This window comes from Rhopilema esculentum, chromosome 12, assembly GCF_057945365.1.
Source record: "Rhopilema esculentum isolate cy_ngs chromosome 12, ASM5794536v1, whole genome shotgun sequence".
Taxonomy (NCBI): domain Eukaryota; kingdom Metazoa; phylum Cnidaria; class Scyphozoa; order Rhizostomeae; family Rhizostomatidae; genus Rhopilema; species Rhopilema esculentum.
Genome location: NC_142826.1, coordinates 547,316 through 568,042, shown reverse-complemented (window position 1 = coordinate 568,042; position 20,727 = coordinate 547,316). Strand labels below are relative to the sequence as shown.

At 36.5% G+C, this 20,727-nt stretch overlaps 1 protein-coding gene across 1 annotated transcript; it reads left to right on the top strand.

Moving 5' to 3' along the window:
- Window positions 1-183: 183 nt before the first annotated feature.
- LOC135681172 (mitogen-activated protein kinase kinase kinase 2-like) lies at window positions 184-19,785 on the top strand. The gene is made up of 22 exons (XM_065195496.2): window positions 184-640; window positions 3,018-3,086; window positions 3,979-4,019; window positions 4,365-4,464; window positions 5,635-5,853; window positions 7,023-7,048; window positions 7,300-7,477; window positions 8,408-8,455; window positions 8,843-8,878; window positions 9,175-9,257; window positions 9,472-9,554; window positions 9,772-9,858; window positions 10,078-10,233; window positions 10,742-10,803; window positions 11,113-11,199; window positions 11,709-11,834; window positions 12,132-12,261; window positions 12,541-12,611; window positions 12,809-12,912; window positions 13,434-13,592; window positions 18,294-18,350; window positions 18,772-19,785. Exons 2-22 carry the CDS (start codon window positions 3,021-3,023, stop codon window positions 18,788-18,790), a joined length of 1,938 nt encoding a protein of 645 aa, XP_065051568.2. The 5' UTR covers window positions 184-640; window positions 3,018-3,020; the 3' UTR covers window positions 18,791-19,785.
- The last annotated feature ends 942 nt before the right edge of the window (window positions 19,786-20,727 follow it).

Here is a 20,727-nt window from a genome sequence, read left to right as displayed (position 1 = left end):
TTTTAAACAGTAGGTTCTTGCTCTCTACTTTATATAGACAAAGAGTTTCCCCAGCCGCTGTCTTCCCTTCGAAAAGGCTATGGCGCTATAGTGTTCAATGGTCTGAGCCACTGATCTGAGCTGGTTACAACCTTCCTTCTCTCCGCAGCGTCCGCAATGCTCGCGTCAAGCTCATTGTTGCGCATGCGTTCTTTAGGGTAAATTAAGTGCGAAGTTTTGTCGATTGTAAAAATGCTGAATATCGAACTGATAGTAAAACCATGTGTTTTGGAGAACTGCAAGTCGAAAATGAAGTAGATAACTATTGCACGTTAACGGAAATACGCAAGTATTTGTCAACACGAGCATCAGTCTGGTTTTAATGGTTTAGTTTGAAGCAGAAGGCCCTGTTCCGTATTTGTTTAGGCCGTCCAGATCATATAAACAGTTGCAGACAGGGCAGCATTACACCTCATCGTGTTCTTGCAGCGGAAAGTTTAATATTTTCGAAAGGATTTTCCATATTTTTGACGGCCAGTTACTTATTGACGGGTGTCCAAAGGCCCTTGAAATATACACAGCACACCACTCATGGTACAGAAGGAGAGGACCAATCGCTCATATTTCCTGGAGTGCGGAATTGAAAAATTAGACTAAACTCGTGAGTCATGTTCGTCTTGAATATTTATGAGGCTAGGATTTGAACTGATCACTATCAGTTCAGTTTTACTCTTTTTAAATTCCCATCTTCGTTCTCGTAATTCAGTATACCAAGATTTCTCTCTGTGAAATTTCATTTCCTCATCTAGTTTTCCATGATACTGTATTTGGACTTCGCAGTTAATTATACTATATTTAGACTTTTTGTGCTGTTTATTTTTAATTCAAAGGCATTATGTTTGAGTATTCAAAAACATTTTTCATGTACAGAAAAGTCCAGAAATAGATTTTTCAATTTGTCATAATGCAATCCTTTTAATAATGATTACAATCATGGAAAAATTCTAGAAAGCATTATAAAGTTCGGCTGACTTTTTTGGTTGACATTGGAGCATCTTTTTCTTTTAAATGTGATTTGCATTACCTCTTTGGCATTGCCAGCATTTGTGATGATCTGCAATTTTCAGTATGGTAAATTGCAAATGGAAGTATTTTACTTGGTTGATACATGATGACATATGTATATTGTCTTGTTTAGTAGCTATGGGTACATTGGCAGTTGAAAATTAACAATTTCATCTTGAGGGCCTGTAAGGGGTATTTGAAATGTGAAATAATTGAGATTTTTGGAGAAAAATATAGTTATTTAAGTTCTTTAGCTCTGAAATATGAAATAATATTGATTCCTAGTATGAAATATCAAAAGAGCAAAAGTAGCATAATATTTATTCAAATATTTCTTGAGGATGCCAGTCAATTAAAAGCTATTAGAAAATTATCAAATAGATTATCATAGCATTGGCTTACATGGAATATAACAGAGTCTTATAAATGTTACTTTTGAAATATGTCATAATGGCAAAATTTCACTATGAAATATGAAATAATGTCAACCCCCTTATAGGCCCTGAATGTGACTTAATTTCCAAATTAACTGCATGCTTTTATTGCTGACTGGTTTGAACTTTCTTGTCAAATGCTTATTCAAGACAGCTCTTTTCAGTTATATTTATTTCGATTAATTGTATATACTTTCGGTATATTTTCATAATCTTTTAATTTATCAAAATATACCATATCTTGTCTTCTTAAATGCATCATGGATCTTTAATAATGAAACATCTGCCACATAAACTTGACAATAAAGATTATTAAAAAATTTCTCTCTATAAGCCTTAAATAACATTATACTGGTTGTGGGTAACAACAATTTTCTAAGTCTTATGAATATTTGCCACAATGCATATTTATTATATGATTGTGATAACAAGAAAATCGCAAATTTGAACTTTTATAAAAACACAAGGCACATAAGCCTATTCCTTTTGAGTTAACAAGCAGGTTCTGAGAATTTTCCATTTTTCCAAATCCATTAATCCTGCAATACTATCCTTAAAATTGGTGTTTATCTCAGAAATACTATGTTGCATATTCAAAAATAGATGTAATAACTTGGACTGCCCCTTTGTTTGGTAAAACAGCAATATAGACAATGTCAGCATCATACAGAGATCAATGTTGGAAAATATATCCCAGTTGTGGATCGAAATAGGCCAATCATAATAACGCAAGCACAAGACCCATATAGTTGACCAATCAGTGCCGCGAGCCTAAAGAAAAATTACCAATGGAGCCAAATTATCAAATTATAAAAATTAGCAAAAATTATCAAAATTACCGTATTTTGAAGCCTTGAATCTAGATATATGAAGCTCTGTTTGGTTGTTTCAGGAGCACCATGTCTGATTGAATATCCTTATTATGCTTGTGCACCTTCAACTTAAATAGGATCTTGTAAATCTACAGTCTTTACATTTAAATATGTTAACAAGTCTATCAGAAATGTCAGTTAAATTGATTTTTATGCAAGAATTTATGTTAAAAATGTCCACAAGTATAATAAAATTAGTTATCACTTGAATTTTTTAAATTTTTGTTATTTTTATTAATAATACAACTGAAGGGTAGAAGAAATTGTTTTTTGAGTATTTTGAAAATTGTTAGCTGAAAACTCATAAAGATTTATTTTTACTTTTATGCTTTTGGTGTATGGAACAGTATTTTTCTTTATTGCTACTCCAAATTTAACACTTTTGCGATCATTAGGCAACTGTTCACAGAGACAACTGTTGCCTTATGATCACATTATGCATGAAACTCCAAGTAGCAGCTTAGGGCTGTCCTGTTCTATAAGCCAAAAGGGTGTACAGCCCTGCCTATAGGGCATTGATCATTTTATGACCCAGATGTTGGCCCAGTACATCTGATCTTTCCCATCAACAAAGTCAGAAAACCAATGAATAAAATGAATTATATTTTCAAGCATTTGAACTTTCAGAGCCCTTAATAATGACATAATTTAAATTTGTTTGTGCCAGGGTATGATGGAAAGAAAGCAGAGAAATGGCTCTACAGGAAGTGATGCATTTATTACCTTACAACAAAAGGTAGGTTTCTTATGTAACATGCAGCAGTTTAATACCAGCATTCACAGCATTAAAGGAACAACAAGCACATTGGAGCAGTGCTGGGTATTTTGAGTGTGTACTATGTATGGTTTGAAAGTATGACTTTCAAGTTTGTAACTTAATTTGAAATGCTGTTGAGAAAACAAGTTTTTGCACTAAGCTGTTGAGTATAAAACTAGAGGAATATAAACTATAAACTAAAGCATCAATCTGTTGGTATTTCATTTGGTTTCGTCGAGTGATATTCATGCTTAAGCTAACAATGTCAGATAGTCTCTACAAAAATTTAAGAGGTTTCAAAGTCTTAAAATTAGCAAAGCAGGTGGTAAAGGCATGCTTAAATCGAGGATTTTTATGATTAGAATTGAGAAAGCAGACAAGTTTCCTCTATGGTATTCAGATTAAGCTGAAATAGCAAAAACCAATTTCTATTTCGGCTGTGTTATTGCAGAATTAGTAAACATTGTGGGAAAGAAATTAGAGGCATCAATAATTGATGCCCTGTCGTTATGTCTGCCAAAAGAATATGTCCCGCATCTCGCAGTGAACTTTGTCAGTCAAGACTCCAGACTAAACAAAAAATAAATTTTCTCATTCCTTTGATGTTAAATACTGCAGAAACAAACAATAGGGCCGTCTGCTTTGGCGCTATTTTTCTCAGTCGACCGTAGCGTGTTCCGTGAGTTCTCGTTCGTGTCAAACCTTCTAAGTTTGCTATAGGCTGTTTTCATTCAGTTTTTATTCAAGTTCCAAATAGGACAATAACGACTGTTTTCAATATTTCTGCATGTCATATTCTGTAAGCCAGTTCACTTGTATTTTTTATATAACTTCGGTGGTTTTATTGTGATTTTGCAATTTTCTCTCTCAGAATGACGTCAGAGTCAAATTGGAGTACCAAGGAGAAAGAAGGTAATAATGAATTAGAATGGGTAGTTTCGAGGTTTTCAGTTTTGCTAATTTTGAAAACCTATAAAATGGGTTAGTTTGAGCTTAAAGTTCTCAGTTTAGATTAGAAATTATTTCTCTTTGTTTGGTTATATTTATGAAATTGTTTCCGCATCATACTACGAACTTGGGTCCGCATCATAATACGAACGTTTTAAATTCGGAGGTATTATGATAGCTGTACCATCTTCTTCAGCTCGATGAAGCTATAATCCGCTCTCTCTAAACCAAAGGGCTTCTAAAATTCAGTCATTTATTGCCATTGAGTGCCTGTTAAGCAGAGCAGTGAACCAATTTTTTCTCATAAAGGATCATCCCTTTGCCACGTCCTGTCATGTTGGATCGACTTCAGGCAAAAATCAAGGCCGCCTTTGGCAAGAAGCTCACCGTGAATTACGTCAACAATGCGGTAAGGAGACTCTCTATTTTCAATATATGGCAGTTTCAAGATAAACCCAATAAAGTAATTGCATTGTTGAATGTGTTTCTGGATGTGTTTTGACATCGGTTTACTCAAGTTTCCGTAGCAGCGAGGTTCTGCGCTCAGAACATTAGCGTCTTTTTCCAGTTACTCAGGCCCTTGTTCGTTGGAAACTGCCTATGACGGTCATGGCTCTTCGTGCGCGGCCTCGTGCTAACAACCTAAACCATGGTATAAAGTCAAGGCAAGGTTCTACCGAGTACTGATGTTTTTAGAACCGTATCTAACCACGGCAGACTGGCCTTCTTAAGGATATACACTTTTCTTTTATAAGAACCAGGCTGTAAGCAGTGCAGTTGGTATTTAGTATGATCTAGGGGGATGTTGAGGCCTCATTTAAAAACAATGTGAGTGTGCCATTTTTTATTTGCCAAAAAGTTTGAAAATTCACCGAAAAGGCACCTCTGGATGGCTAAAATCTCCTCGCCTTGGCGATGAGACTTTTTAATGGGGTTTCACAACATTGTTCATAATTACATCGATAGTAGCTCGGCCTCAGCCTGTTCTTAATTTATTCTTAACTTTTTTGCCATTTTTTACGCTCGTATTCTTTTAAAGAATGTGTAAAAAACTATATATGAGGTAGGAAAATATGGTTCCATTGAACCGCCTGTCTTTTGCATATTGCATCGCATGAGAATCCATAAATGTGGAAAAGCAAGCCCTAAATATATGAACAATAGCTACACATGGCAACGGAAATAATACTAAACATAACCTAGCGTAGTGAATATACTCGGGATGCGAATAGTTCACCTCAATCTCTTGCAATATGATTTACTCACGTGAGCTCACCCTCCCCCCTCACCAATTATTTCCAGAACTGTACCTAAATGCATGCAAAAATGATATTGGTTTTGGTTTTTGCATGTTTCGCCCCCTCCAGCACCCCCCCCCGAACTGTTATATGCATCTTGGTCCCTAATGCTGGAAATGATTCAGAACTACCCATTTTGTTTAATATTTGCTCAACTCCTGCAGTCTACTTCATAACGATATTCTGCTATCGGCACTCTAAAAATGTGCTTATCAAGCTCGGAATAGCATCCGTCAAGCTTCTTCTCAAGTTATGCAAAATATGATTTGATTCTTTTGTAGATTTCAATCCCGATCGAGCACCAGGAAGACCTCGATGGGGCTATTGCTCTTCTGGACCAGAGTCCATTAATCACAAGCCTGAGACTGTTCCTCACAGACGATTACGAGGAAGCACGCAACGCCGACGATGGCTATCCTGCTAACGGATCGCCCTTTGACCACCCGTTTCATACATTTCATAGACGCACGTACACCGACCCTGATAAATACCCCTTTAATGTGAGTATTGGTTGCGACGCAGGACTCTGAAACATTGCTTTGACTCTAGATTGAATCAAGCTTGAATTTATCCATATTCTGTCTCCTCAAAGGAAATTATCCTTGACAGTGCAACAGTGCAGGTTTTTGGACAGTGCAACACGCATCTGTTTTCTTTTTACGACACTGAAAATTTCATTTTACCAGCCTGTATCTTCATACGTATTGTAAACATGCCACTAAAGCAAGGCGACTTCAGTTACTGTCGAATGGAAAGCCATTTAAATATTTCTGTTTTCAAAACTGCACAAAAAGCGAGACTATACTATTATACACAGGAAATTACTGGTTCCATACTTTTGTCTAATTTGACGTCTTAAATTTTTAGGGTTTATTAGATCTGAACTGAAGGGTTAGTAATAAGTGATGTATTGCATTGAATGTGGATTTTTTAGTGAATTTTCTTCCCCCTTAATTGCTAATTTTCACCATAAATCAAATGACTAAATGACATATCCAGACTGTGGGGTAGCAAAATTGGTGTTTTTGTTGCTGCAAAACGCAAACATGGGTACGTTTTACAAATCTACGAGCAAAGAAAGTATCTCAGAGGGTCTAGCTTTATATGCCTTTCAGTGCTCGAAAGCTCTTCGCTAATGAATAAAAAAGATATACTCAGTACATCATTGATACTATTTGACCAATTAGAAGTTATTTATACAAGTGAAAACAAATGAATAGAAGATATTCAAGAATCAAATAGGTAACTCTCATAACCGCCGCCTTGTAACAGATGGTCTCTTTGAGTGTTCTTGTTGAACACATTTAGAGCTACTCAGGAGAATGGATTGAAAATATATTTTGGGAAATGCCAGAAGTTTGTGAGAGAGGCGTGTTGTCTGAAGTTGTCTAATGTATTAATTTTATGTTGAAAGAAGAAAATTTAGAAAGCGGAAACTGGACAGTAATGGAAAATATTATTGACCATTCTTGAAGGTAGAACTGTCTTGCTCTGTCATTGTCTGCAACAGAACCGCATGTTCCTTTATCAGGATCCGAGATATAGTGCGCATTCTCGTTGATAAGTGGCTATTCACTATCGCTGCTGTCGTTAGAGGACAAGGAAAGTAATATTTATATAACCTGTTACTCATAGCTTGAAAATAATGAAATACTTTCTTGCATTTCAGGGGAAAAGTAGGCCAGTTCCAGTCAGGTAAGCTTTACCAAAAACATTCCTGGTTTATTTTATTTATTTTGTTTAAAAAGTTTGTTTTTTTCAGTTTAATTTTTCGTTATTTCTTTGCCTCTGATAACCATTATGATCTTTGATATTTCTGGAAAATTCCAAGCAGAGCTATCAGAATTCTCTCATGTTACAGTGATTCGAAATGTATGCCTGAAAATTTCTTTTTGATTCTTTCTGATATTTTCTCAATTTCCTTGAATCTTTCTGGTTGTTTTCAGATCGAAGTCAAATCCGGAAGAAATCCCCTTTGGCTCACCAGACTCTCCAGACCTTTCCGGATTACGGTCCTATTCGATGTTCATTTCGTCAAATGGAAGGGGATCCCCTTCACCACCACCGGGCTATCACCCGGAGCCAAATTTCTCATCTCACACTCAATCTTTCCACACAATTAAGGTAAGAAAAAATTTGCTGCAACAGTTTTTAAGCCAGGCAGCGTTAGTACCTGGTTTGACATTACAATTCAGAAGTTTTTTGTGACATTTTATGCGAGTAACTCTTGTCCTTGCGCATGTTTCTCTTTTTTACCAAGATTTGCTACTGATATCTTTCGTGATTAAGACTAAACCAACTTTTCAAACCAACCATAAGAAATTTTATTCAGAATAAGCTGTTCGTATGCCAAAATGCACTCTTTTATACGAACCAGTAAATTGAAGTTCAGATTTTTCCGACAATCGCTAGCTAGTGTGCTCTGGGCGGTGTGCTCAGTCCTCATTTGCTAACAAAGTGAGTGAGCCACCACTTATTTACCGACAAGTTTGAAAATTCACCTGGATGGTTAAAAACGCCTCGCTTACGAGATGAGACTTTTTAAGCGGGTTTCACAATATTGTTCAGGACAACATTGTACAGTAGCTACGTCACGGCTTTGTGGCTTGTGTTCTCATAAAATTGCTCTTATAAAAAAGTGTGTATTATGGCTGCTTGGAAAGCGGAACTAATCTGTTGTAAACTGAAGCCACTTGATCTAGTTTAGAATAGAGAGAATGGTAATGAACTTCCTTTCACTTTTTTAACCGCACCAGGACATCAGCTCCTGGTTACCTGGACTTTCGACATTTGATACTCTCTGGAATGTTGTATAAAAAGAGCTTTCATCAGAATGTGCTCATTGTTTCCGTGTTCGAGCAGTTTAGGTATTTAGTCAGTTTTCCTATAAATAAGGCATAGAGAATGGTCATTGCTAAATTTCAATAAAACTGCCCTCATTATTCATTCCTTCATCTTCTTTTTCAACAATAGCGGCCAGAAACAGTAGAAAGATCTTGTAGGTATTTCTAAGACAATTTACCCATATCAATTGACAGATTTATTGTTTGACAGGGCGAGGGTGAATTTATACCTGAAGATCATGACCATCAAAACCCATTCGTGAGTTCGCTTTGCAAATTTTTAAATTAATGATGCTTGATAATGGCTTTGGAAAAGCAATAATTTTGAAACATATTTCAGCTTAAATATATTTCAAGGTTGTTGCTTTTTTTCAAATCCATTTTCTGTTTTTGTACTTAACGAAAATGGTATTGATGCCTGCACTGTCCATTAGCTGTTCATTTGTTGTCCATCAGCTGGAAATTCACAAAATTTTTGCAGACTGAAATAGGAAACTTAGTTTCAATCCCTCTCTCCTTTAATTGAGGTACAAACATGGGCTTTCTCTCTCTATTGGAGCTTTTTAATGAAATTTCTCGTACGATTGTTTTTGCCGTGAAGGAAGAAGAAATTTCTGATCTAACTTTTTTAATTGTTAATTTTTAGACTTTCGATTTCTTCGACCCATTGGAACACAGTGAGGTACGGTATTTGTCCTGTGTTTAAAAATCCCCTTTAAGTTTTAGAAAATATACATTTACCTTGTCGTCGAAGAGTATCAGTCCTGGCCCAGGCACTGTGGCTTCACGTACTGATGTAAATTGAGATCTATGTTAATTGTAGTTTGGTATTGATTCTTTATTGTGTTAATGTGCTTTCTAACAATTAGTTATTACAAACACAACACAAAAGAAGCCATGTAATTGATATTATCAATGCGTAAAATAGCATGAAAGCAAAGTGCTTGTTGCTTGATCTCGTCATTTTCCTGTCTTCAGGTGCGCATTGCTTCGCGTCGAAGCAGAGATAGCATATTCGGATCAACACCAGCATTATCAGACAGCCCTAGGTGGATCTCCGGGTATGTTTAATCATCCATTGTCGTGCAATCGCCTGTCGCTTTTTGTTCACTAAGCAATTTCTGTACAGCTTGTGGCCCTCTTTGATCTAATTTTGTGTTTTTGCCAATGATACAACGGTATTTTTCTTTAATCCCCTCATCGACTTCTTTTCTTTTTTCGCTGATTCTGTTTTCATGATTGTATTTCTAACTATGGACGGTTTTCATTTTGCAGAACTCCAGATGCTTACGCCCTTTATAAAGGGAAACGACGACCTTCGAGCGCTCTTCTGCTCGACAGCTCCATCGATGACTATGGTAAGGCATTGTTTTTCACATGCAGGGAGGTACATGTAACGATTTGGCTTTCCTGCCAGGGGAAAGCTGACATATGTCTAAACTTATTGAGCAGGGTTTTAACATCCTTTTTTTGGTGCCTCGTGTGACTTTGAATGTACCAATTGCCTTAAATACTAGTGCCTTAAAAAATTAGTTCTTTGGTTTGTGAGAAGCAACTAACTTGCTTTCTTTTTAGAGAGTTTCATCAGCATTAAATCAGGGACGTATCCCAGAAGAAGACACACATCAGAAATGTCATTGAATCACGTCGATATTAATGATGGTACGTATTTACAGTGCTGAAGTTTTCACTTTGCTTGCACTCCGCAGTTGATCAACGTAGCACGAGCTTGCTCTTCAACCAGCTGAAATTGGTCCGATTTATTGAATTCAGTCGATGTGTAAACAGGCTCTCGATGTTTGTGCCAAGGTCTTGTCAATTTCGAGAATTTTCTGTTGTTTTCCTGATGTGATACTTAGAATAATGTTGAACTTATTTCAGATTACCTGTCAATGCCACAGTTCTTGATGCGTTATGATTCGCGGCATAGCGCGGGAAACAGCAGCAGTAGTAGTGGCCTCGTCTCGGATTATGACCCAGTCAAAGATGTGGACCGCATGAGTGAGCAATTCCGAACAATTTCAACAAGCAACAAAGGTACTTTTTGGTCATTTAATTTAATTTAATTTTCAAATTATTTAAGCATGGTAGCCCATTCAGCGATGCTGGTTTACAAGGGGCTTCGCATCTATAATAATGGAAAAATTAACATAAACCTAAATTTAATAAATAGCTAAAATAAATCTAAAAATAATGCAATACACTACCTAACCTCTTCTAGCTTTCCCTTCCCTACCGACGTAAGTTTTGACACCCTTTACAATATTTTACTTTCAATCTCCCTTAATATGTCAAATTTTATTTACAATATTTAAACATTTTTTAAGGTTTAAAGTACGATATTAAAAGTTTTTAGGGCAGGGTTTTGAATCCAATCAAAGATAAGGCTTTTTCAAAGTTAAGCAAAGTTTAGTTTATCTATGCGATCCTTTGCATTTCTTTGATATTTCAAAATTCACTATCTTGTTAAATATTTCAAGAAATTCATAAATGTTTAGTTGTTAATGCATATTTTTGTTATGATCGTTGCCTTTATTTTGTGAAGAGCAAGGCTGTCCAAGAAATTTCAAGAAACTCAGATTAGTTGGAGCCGGAGCATATGGACAAGTGAGTCACTTTATAATGAAATGCTAAAGCTTTTCATCTGACATTCTTAAGAGTAAAAACATCAGAATACAGTTTGAAAACTCTACGCTAGGAAATATATATATATGTCAAGTTGTGGATTGAGGTTGAGGTTGTCCAATCAGTGGTGCTTACCTATTGAAAATTTTACCAATTATGTCCTAAGGTGAAAACGAACTCAGTTTTGATTCTGTTTTGAATGAATACTAGCTTAGTTAATCGGATACTTATTCAAAATTTTGATGTTGATGAATTGATCGTGGATGTGATTTTGATATTGTTTTGAATCAGGTGTATTTGTGCGTGGACAATGATTCTGGTAAAGAGCTTGCAATGAAAATGGTAGAAACAGCCTTGACAAACCCTGCAACGCAAAAGGTTTCACTTTTATTAAAATTGTTTCCTTCAAATTTGCTACGTTTTTGCTGTTACTTGTAGTTTCAAACACTTGGCGATCATCAGGCAACTGAAGTTCATTCTTTTAACATTTCATTCTATAAACATTTCATTTTCAACGCCAAAACTAATCATCAACTTTAAAGCATTTCTCAAGGCCGATGTTTATTGTTCCAGATGTTTCTTAAGTAGAATTGGTTTTCATAACAGCATTTGAGGTTAACTAGCATTAATATGATGTATCTTAATTTTAGCTGCAAGTTATTTTCGCAATAGTTCTTATCTATACTCAAATTTACTTGCATAAACGCTCCCGCAAAAGATCCATTTCTCCTCCAGTCAAATGTAAAAACTCTCTTCATGACTATGTCCACTCTCCACAATTTGAGCTTTACGCGGTATTTGTTGTTCATCTTTTGCCGTGTGAAAATACAAGTCAACATGATAGGTTGTTTTCTTCAATTAATGTCTGCTTTTTTGTTAATTTGCAGGAGGTTCGCGCCCTAGAAGCTGAAATTCAGTTGTTAAAGAATCTGAATCACGAGAGAGTTGTAACATATTTTGGAACTAATCATGATTCAAAATCGATTTCAATTTTTATGGAGTATATGGCAGGGGTATGTTCAGTTTTCAGATTAGGAGTATTTGCTTCTTTTGCGTGAAGTTTTGATTTTTGTGTGCAAAAAATGCAGTATCCGATGCGTTTGTAGTTGTTGGCTTTACTAGAAGCGCAAACCACAAATGGAGTTCCACGTGATCACAACTAAAACCGCTTTAAGAACATCCGTCAAATTACATACGATTTCTGATTGCGTTGTATTTATGTGTCTACTTTTAGTTTCTTATTCTCTAGCCAGGCCTTTCTTAATTGTAATACCTATCCCGTTTTACCTTCAAGTTGTTGACATTTTCAGGGCTCGATACACGATAGACTCCACAGCGAAGGGCCAATGAAGGAGAGCCAAGCAAGAAAGTACACAAGACAGATATTAGAGGGCGTCGCCTATTTGCATCACAACATGATTATTCATCGAGACATCAAAGGTAAATAAATTGCAATGCCGTTGATCTGTAGTTTATAAGATTCCAGTGGGGTTCTGCTTTGTGGGTTTTCAAGATGATGATACACAACCTTTATAGGATATGGTATACTCGTCGTTCCTTTACTAATTTCAGCATCTATCAGCAGATCTATCGTAGATGGAATAAGATTTGAATTTCGTTTATTGTTGCTTTAAGCCCTGTTCTATGTATTAAGCCTATTTGGATTGAAAGATACTATAAAGTGTTTAAGCTGATTTAGTTACTGTTACTGTGCTGCAGGTGCGAACATCCTGATAGACGCCACGGACAATATCAAATTGAGTGACTTCGGAGCATCGCGGAGACTTCAGGTAATTATTGAATGACCAATTGGTACAGGTAGCAGTAATTGCCAGACCGTCCATTTTCATTAATAGGAAATGTTCATTTGTATTCATCTGCTGATTCAACATTGATTTAACTGAGGCATCAGCGAGTTGCCTTATGTTCCCTCATCTAATATTTCACCATACAACTGTATTAAGTCGAAATTTCTTTGTTTTCGTAGACGATTCGTACCCTGACTGGGTTTAAGTCGATTCATGGAACACCATATTGGATGAGCCCAGAAGTCATAAATGGAGAAGGCTATGGTCGCAAGGCCGATGTGTGGTAAGTCATCAGAGAAATAATAATAATAATGATAATAACTGTTAATTTAAGAGCTTGGTCAGATGTAATACCATCTGTTATTATTGAAGGACCTGTAACCCTACCTAATAACAATCGTTTAGGTAAAAAAGATGAAAAGTATCGTAAAATTGCAGTAATTTATTTACAACTACAGTACAAATATTTGAAAGCGTTTTTTCCATTGAAATCTAAAAGTAAAAGTAAAAGCTTAACGTTTAAGAAAAAATTTTACGAGGATTGCACTCCTTAGCATCAGCAAGTCAGCACTAATAGCAAGTCCTATTTGATCAGATTTATCTTTTTATGAAATGAAGTCAGCTATTCATAAGCAATATTGTTAATTTTCCGATTCCAGAAACCATTTATATTTGTTCCAGGTAAATTTGAACATGAGTAGTATGGGTTGTTTTTAAAACATTCTGGTTTTGTGAAAGGTTTCAAAAAGGAGTTTTTGCAGACAATTGTTGATATTTTGCCCAACGTCTTCAATTTTGTTGCAGGAGTGTAGGTTGCACTGTTGTAGAAATGCTGACAACAAAACCGCCATGGGCCGAGCTTGAGCCAATGGCAGCGCTCTTTAAAATCGCAACCCAGCCGACAGATCCTCATGTCAATTGTTCTCCAGTTGCAAACGAATTCATACGAGCTTGTCTTCAAAGGTTTGTGTTCTTAAGACTATGAAGTTTATACTGGTTTTGAGTTTGTATTGTCACGTGATCTTGTAGTGTCACGTGCTAGTTGACGCGCTAGTTTTAAATGCTGGTTAGTCATCAAGTGAAAGAAACAAAGGAACTTGCATAGGGCAGAATATGCGTTTAGATTTTAGCTTAAAGCAAGTTTAGTGAAATATCCACGCATAAACGATAACGAGATCGATTACCAATCTTCAAATTGTTTCAAGTGTCCAACTCATAGGCAGGGCATTCCTCTGAACCATCGACCGCATTGCCTAACCTTTGTTTTCTCGGCTGATTATGGAACAATACGGTATAACGAATTATTTAAGCCCTTACAACATTTTCAAAAATTCATCAAAGTCACGTTACCGATGACGTCAAAAAGGTTATGTTTCCTAGACTCAAAACCATTGTAACTTCTTAAGTATACGTCTGACTTCAATATAAATGCTATATTCGGGCTCGCCTGAAAAAAAGCTTGCCAATGATATACACACATCAGTATTTTAACGATGTCAGCAATTTTCAATGATTACGTCATCACTTTCAAAATGGCCGTCGAACAGTACATTTTAAGACAAAAGCTCTAATCTAACCAACTGCATTTCTGGATCGTTTTGTGGCAATGTTTTTTCAGGTAATTATTCTGCATCACTCAATTTAACGTTTAGATCCCCAAAGTGCCCCCCTCCCCCTCGAAAATACCCCACCCTAGAACCATAAATTGTCAATAAGCCCCCTCGAATAAGCCCCCCTCGAATGAGCCCCCTCGAATAAGCCCCCACTGCTACTATAAATTCTCAAATGGGATTCCTCAATTTGATGATGTTTGCCATCTGAGGTTGCCTACGGCGTTTTATTGAATTTAATGTCTACAATAATTGTATAACCCCCTCGTATTAGCCCCCCCCCCCCTCGAATAAGCCCCCATCCAAAAATATAAGAAATGAATAAGCCCCCAGGGGGCTAATTCGAGGATTTACGGTATATATTTCCCTCAAATCCATTTACCGCCAGAATCCTCCGATGAACTGAAGTCATAAACTTCCCGTTCATTCTCTAGTTCATCGGAAAGTTCAGTGCTACTTAGGACAGAGTCTACCTGGTCTGTTGTTTCCTTGTATTCGTTACTAGCACTGATTTCGTCGACACTACGGGCCTATTTCGGTACCTCTGTACATCTCTTGCATTTCTTTGGAGCAGGGAGATTTTCACTGCCACTTTCGAATTCTGCCCCAACGCTTTCTGAAAGTCGGCTCTTGTTTTTCCGTCTTGACTTCAAAGAAGGGGGCACGTGAAGCAAAAAGATTTCAAGGAAGACTCTTCAGAAGACCCTTCCAGCCACAACTTTCGAAAGAAAGTCTTGACGGATGGTTCTACGCAACGCAACCAGCAGTAGGCTATCTTCTAGGAATGTGAATCAAAAGGGAGTTAACTGTTACTTTCTTTTTGTTATACATTTTAAGTCTTGTTTCCACATAGCTTCTCTTGACTTTGCCAGAATACATTACCATTTTAACAAACTTCTGAAAATCCTCTATATCGCTATCACTAACCACTTTTTCTTCTCCAAGGCTGTCAAGCAGTTCAAGGTATCGCGGGCTCTTGATGACTGTCTTCAGCAACCTTACCTTTCCTACGTTGCGGAAATAGGATTTAGAATTACACCCAGATAAAGCATGTAAAGCCTGTAGATTAAGGCAAACTTCTCTTCCGAAATGGGAACCATTTGCGTTTTACATGGAGAAAAGCAAAAGCCCAATGTGTTTTTCTTCAGAAATCAGTCTTATAACATCAATTTGCTTCTAATTTCGATACAGGAGCTCGTGGCATTTATATCCTTGCAACATGTTTTGGTAGTACACTTCTAAATGACCTCTTGGCCCTGGTTCACCAACTCATACCCAGCTTCAGGAGCAAAAAAATTGGATTAGGCTGTGCATCCGCGCTCGGTACGTTGGCATCGGCTTGATGGAGCGAACTGCTGCCACTCCGTCTACTATCCAAACAGCAGACTTCGGAGGCATGTCTTTTATCCATTGCCATTCTTCGAGCAAGAGTCGTTGCAAAGTTACTTTGTCTGACTGACATAAAGTTAAACCAGCTGTAGCGATAACAATTGAAAGAGGAACGGTTGTCATGGGATGAGTGAATGCCTCTTGCAGACTTCCTGCCTTCAAAATGAGTAGTTAAAGGCCTGTTTTTGTGTTCCTTGGCCACGGTAGATGTCCCCTTAATCTTTTCCAGATCTGTCTTCAGCTTTGTTTTTTTGATCGGCGTGAAGAATTAAACGCTGTCATTAATCAGGCGATCATTTGTGAAGCGATGCATATTTTCTTCTCCTATGATCGACGCTGCAAGGAGGTCAGTAGAATTTTATTGATCTAATTCTTCACCAGTTAAAGTCGATTTCGCAGGTGTAACAGAAAACCGATTGGTGCCATAGTTTCGAAGAGTTTCGAAGAGAAGGCTACCATTATGCTTCTGAAGGAGCTTTGTCCCACCTGGAATGCTGTACTTGTGAATTGATGATGACTTTACGAAAAAGTATTTTTTCAGAGCCTCTCTAAACTTGCTATGAATGTGGGACGTAGCAATCCAAGTGTTAACCGCATTAACGTTTGCTGAAGCCAGACCAGTATGGACCTGCAGTCCCTTTAGCTTTTTGAATCGCAATAAATTTCCTCTAAATTCTTATTTGTTCCAATCTTGGAATGCTGTAGTTTGTTCACCCTCACCCTGTAATGATTGAAGTGCAATGGGAAGCAGATGTTGGTATGTCCAGTAGCGGGCATAGTTGATGTGATTCAATGCAAATGTAAGCAGAATCATATTTCGCACTGCTTGCAAAAATGGCTTAGTGTTGCTTTTCTGCACAGCTGCTACCATGCTCAACAAAGCAGACAAATCCTCCAGCTTTGCGATTTCAAGACACTTTTCAGTTTTTTGACGATTTTCAAGAATGAACAGTTTTTGCATCAATCTGCCATTGCTTATGGGCATTGACTGTGTGTGTTTTTTGGAAAAGACGTTGGCGAACCCATGAGTTGATGAAAGCAACCCATCAGCACCTTGATCTGACTATACAAGTCAGCATTCGTTCACATAATTTGGTTCATCTTTGCCTTCCCCATTTCATCCGCATGAACAAAAACATGGAATATGTAAAGATCATATCTAAGAAAGAATCAAGGTATATTCCTTGCATACTGGTCATATCTTGCATACTGAATCAAGGTATATTCCTTGCATAGAAACTATTTTATTGAATAAATTGTTTTAACTTAGATTTTAATAAAAACATTGTAAACTTTTACCCCTTTTTAACATACATTTTAGACTTAATATTTTCAATTGTAATGCGCCTATGAGCCCAGTGGATATATGGCGCAATATAAGTGTTATTATTATTATTATTATAGTGGATAGACAGGCACCTTATGAGTGATTGGCAAGTTATCTAGCCCTGTCAGGGGTATTAAACAGAAGCTTTTAAGTAATAAACCATATAATAACTGTTTCCTCCTGTCTCTTGGCAATGCTAATAATATAAGCCCTTGGCCTTTGTGCAAAGCTCGGTTTCGTACAGACGGCTTCAGGTCCGGTCTTCGGAAACAATTATTTTAGGTTTAATTAATAAAATTAAAAGAATAATAATGAAAAACTGTGGATGGCGAAGGAGCAGCTTTTTCTCAGTTATAAGAAAGTGTCAAGCAAAATCATGCATGATGTCAAATTGCGATAATGCCAATTTGAAAGTGATGACGTCATCATTAAAAAATTGCTAACATCGTTAAAATACTAATTTGTATATATCATTGGAAAGCTTTCCTTCAGGCGAGCCCGAATATAGCATTTATTTTGAAGTCAGAGGTATACTTAAGAAGTTACAATGGTTTTGAGTCTAGGAAACATAACCTTTTTGACGTCATCGGTAACGTGACTTTGATGAATTTTTGAAAATGTTGTAAGGGCTTAAATAATTCGTTACACCATATTGTTCCATAATCAGCCGAGAAAACAAAGGTTAGGCAATGCGGTCGATGGTTGAGAGGAATGCCCTGCCTATCATGTTAAGTGAAGCAAGCACATGTTTAGAGAAGCTATTTTGAGGAGGGCTTTTGCGTCATGTTGTGTAATGACGTCATTAATCAATGACGCAATAATATATCCATGTGGTACTTTTTGTTGTACTGTTGCGAAAGCTTTTATTTTTTGACATTGTGTTTTGAGTGATTTACGGATTATGTGCCTAAGAAAAAATAATTGGCTGCAATCTCTGCTCGAAAACTTTATTGAGATGTCACGAAGGGAAACGAATGTAAGCACCTAGCCGATTGGATGTATTCGCTGTGGAAATTCTATATAACCATGAAGCTACACTCGTTAATCGTTAAAAAAGTTTTTCAATTCTGGGTTGATTATCCTTCTTTATTAAAACAAATATTGTTAGTTTAATTCCTGAAGTGCTTGAAGTTTTGAAAACCTCTTTGGATAACCTTGATATAGAGAAAACACGTCCAATTTCCTACTGATGCTACGCGAGAGGGCCTCAGCTTCCGTTCTCCAGACACCCCAACCCCCTCTGAGCAGACTGCCTTTTGCATTGCAACATTCATTTTTTGATATTTTGAAAAGCATTTGATTTTGTGTCTGTTGTGACTGTTGTTCTTTTTCTTCTAGGGACACAAAGGCTAGGCCTTCTGCTACAGAGCTACTGTATTATAAATTTACTTCGAGGTTAGGTTTATAGCAGTACTTCAATCAATTGACTGGGTAATGGTAATGAAGCACTGTCATTTAACTACCTCTTTTAATGGTTTTATGGTAGGTATTCTAATGTTGCACAGGTGATTCGGTGGTGCTTCTCTTTGTGTAATGTTCATTGGTGAATTATCGGAAGTTTAAATGCTAGGCAATTTGCTAGGCAGTTTGAATCCAATGGATTAGAGCGGTGTTTACTGCCCAAAAACAATTTAAGGTCGTCTGTTGATTTTTAAGTACTTGATTCTCTTTTTGAGCCATGTTTTAATGGATTATAAATATCATCACTATTGTTTCAGATACGTTAAGACTGAGCTCTACTGAACTTGTCATTTCCCTGGCTTTCCACCCCTTTGATTTCGCGCACTAAATTCATAAACCACTTTTGTTGTTTCAGTTTGATGTCAAGTGCGTAAATTAAGTTTGATAAACTTTTTTAAAATTATTTTGCATATTTGTGTATATTATGATGAATTCTTGTTGAAGAAGGTAGCCAGAACCTTCGTTCTTAAGACTATGACCATTTTCTTGTTTTTTGGTGCGTCATTAGAATATACTATCGTAATATGCTTGTTATTGTTTTGATCTTCCTTTACCTAATTTCATTTTTACCTTCCGGTACTACCTGTCCTCCATGATTTAGCTACATTTCCCCCTTTTTTACAACCCTCGCCTTTTTTGGCCTCCTTTTATCGTCTTCCATCCCGCATTTGTATATCATTTGCCTTTCTTGGGGCCCTTTCCCTGAAGACCATTCCGCATCAATATTTTGTTACACCGATATTTGTTTCGCCATGGTTATCGCCAGCCTCTGTTTTGTTTAGTGTGCTTGTCCCGACCAGCGCCATACTCAGCAGTATGCGCAAGATATTTTTTCAAAAACCTTGAAAAGTTTAGTAATATAGAGGATCATTCTGAATTCACAATTTAATCATGTGATATTTATAATTGAAGTAATTTGGTAGAAATTTCAAAATAGCATTGCCTGCAATCTTGTACTTTTGGATGAAAGAATTAAACTTACCATCGAATTATTAAGTTGTTGCATCCTTATATTTACCGCAAGAAAGTCAACGGACAATGTATGGTAATAGAAAATTGAAATTTCGATTGATTTTAGGCTTAGATTGATTTTTAGATTAGACACATGTTTTTTAGATTGAGAATGATTAGGTTGCCATTAAACTTGGAAATATTTCTCTGTCTTGGTAACACGATACGCATTCATGCTTTATTTTGTATTTTTCTGTGCTTGACAGACGTCGCTTGAATTTTAAGTATTTTTGATTGTTGATAAGTTGTTAATTTTTGTTCTTAGTGTAGAAATATTTAATATGTAAATATGTAAAAACCTTATTTTTATGAATATTAGGAATTGATATTTGTTAATATGGATCATTGTGAAAACCCAGTCTTGAATTTTCAAATGTCTCATATTCTTGGCCTTCTGTTTTCTTTATATGGAAATACAGTCAACTTCCTTAAAATCCGAACTTTCAATCGAAAGAAAATTTGTTCGCATTATAAAAGGTTTGAATTCTCAAGAGTTGGCCTAAACAGGTCTATTCATGAAGAGAAAGAGTTATCAAACAATCGAGCTGTGGAACTTTGGCATAGGTTACAATAATAATTCTTTGTTGATTAACCTTCCATCAAGGTCACTACATGGCGGACTCATCTTTTGCAAAGTGATTTTGTTGGAACATCGCACGTTTCTCTCTTGGGCCTCTTGTGGAATTTTCAGAGCAATTCTTTTCTGGCTCGAGTGAGTCACAAATCATTCAAAATCGAATTAATTCGGATTTGAGCTTTGAAATTATGATTTTCGCCGTCTTGTTTGTTGGAAAGGAAATTGAAAAAGGATTAGGAAAAACTTAGTGCTGAATTGTGTTTTGCATAGAAGAAAATAAATGAATAAATAAGATCGAAGAAAAGCTTTCGATATTTTCAAGGCGCGATGGATAAAGATCAGAAATTTTAAACAGGAGAGGAGGAATAATAAGAAAAAGAGATCATTGATAAGTGAAGCCCAATAGAACAAGGATTTTATGAAAGGGGTGCGAAATTGACGAGATATGTATATACGTGGCTTTCATTTTATGGGGGAGTAATTCAGCGCGTTCTCAGCTTATCTTATCACACCATTCTATTATCAACTATTTTGTTTGCGCCCGCACCCATCCACAACCCTGCTACGCCTATGAAACCCAAAGGGTATTTGCGATTTTATCTTGTCTTTTTTTCACTTTATAGACATTGTTTTTCGTTGCATGCATGGAAATTTTCGGTCTCTTTCCGTAATAATTTTGAAATTTTCTCATGAAATCGAATCATACCATCGTTGGCGAAAAAA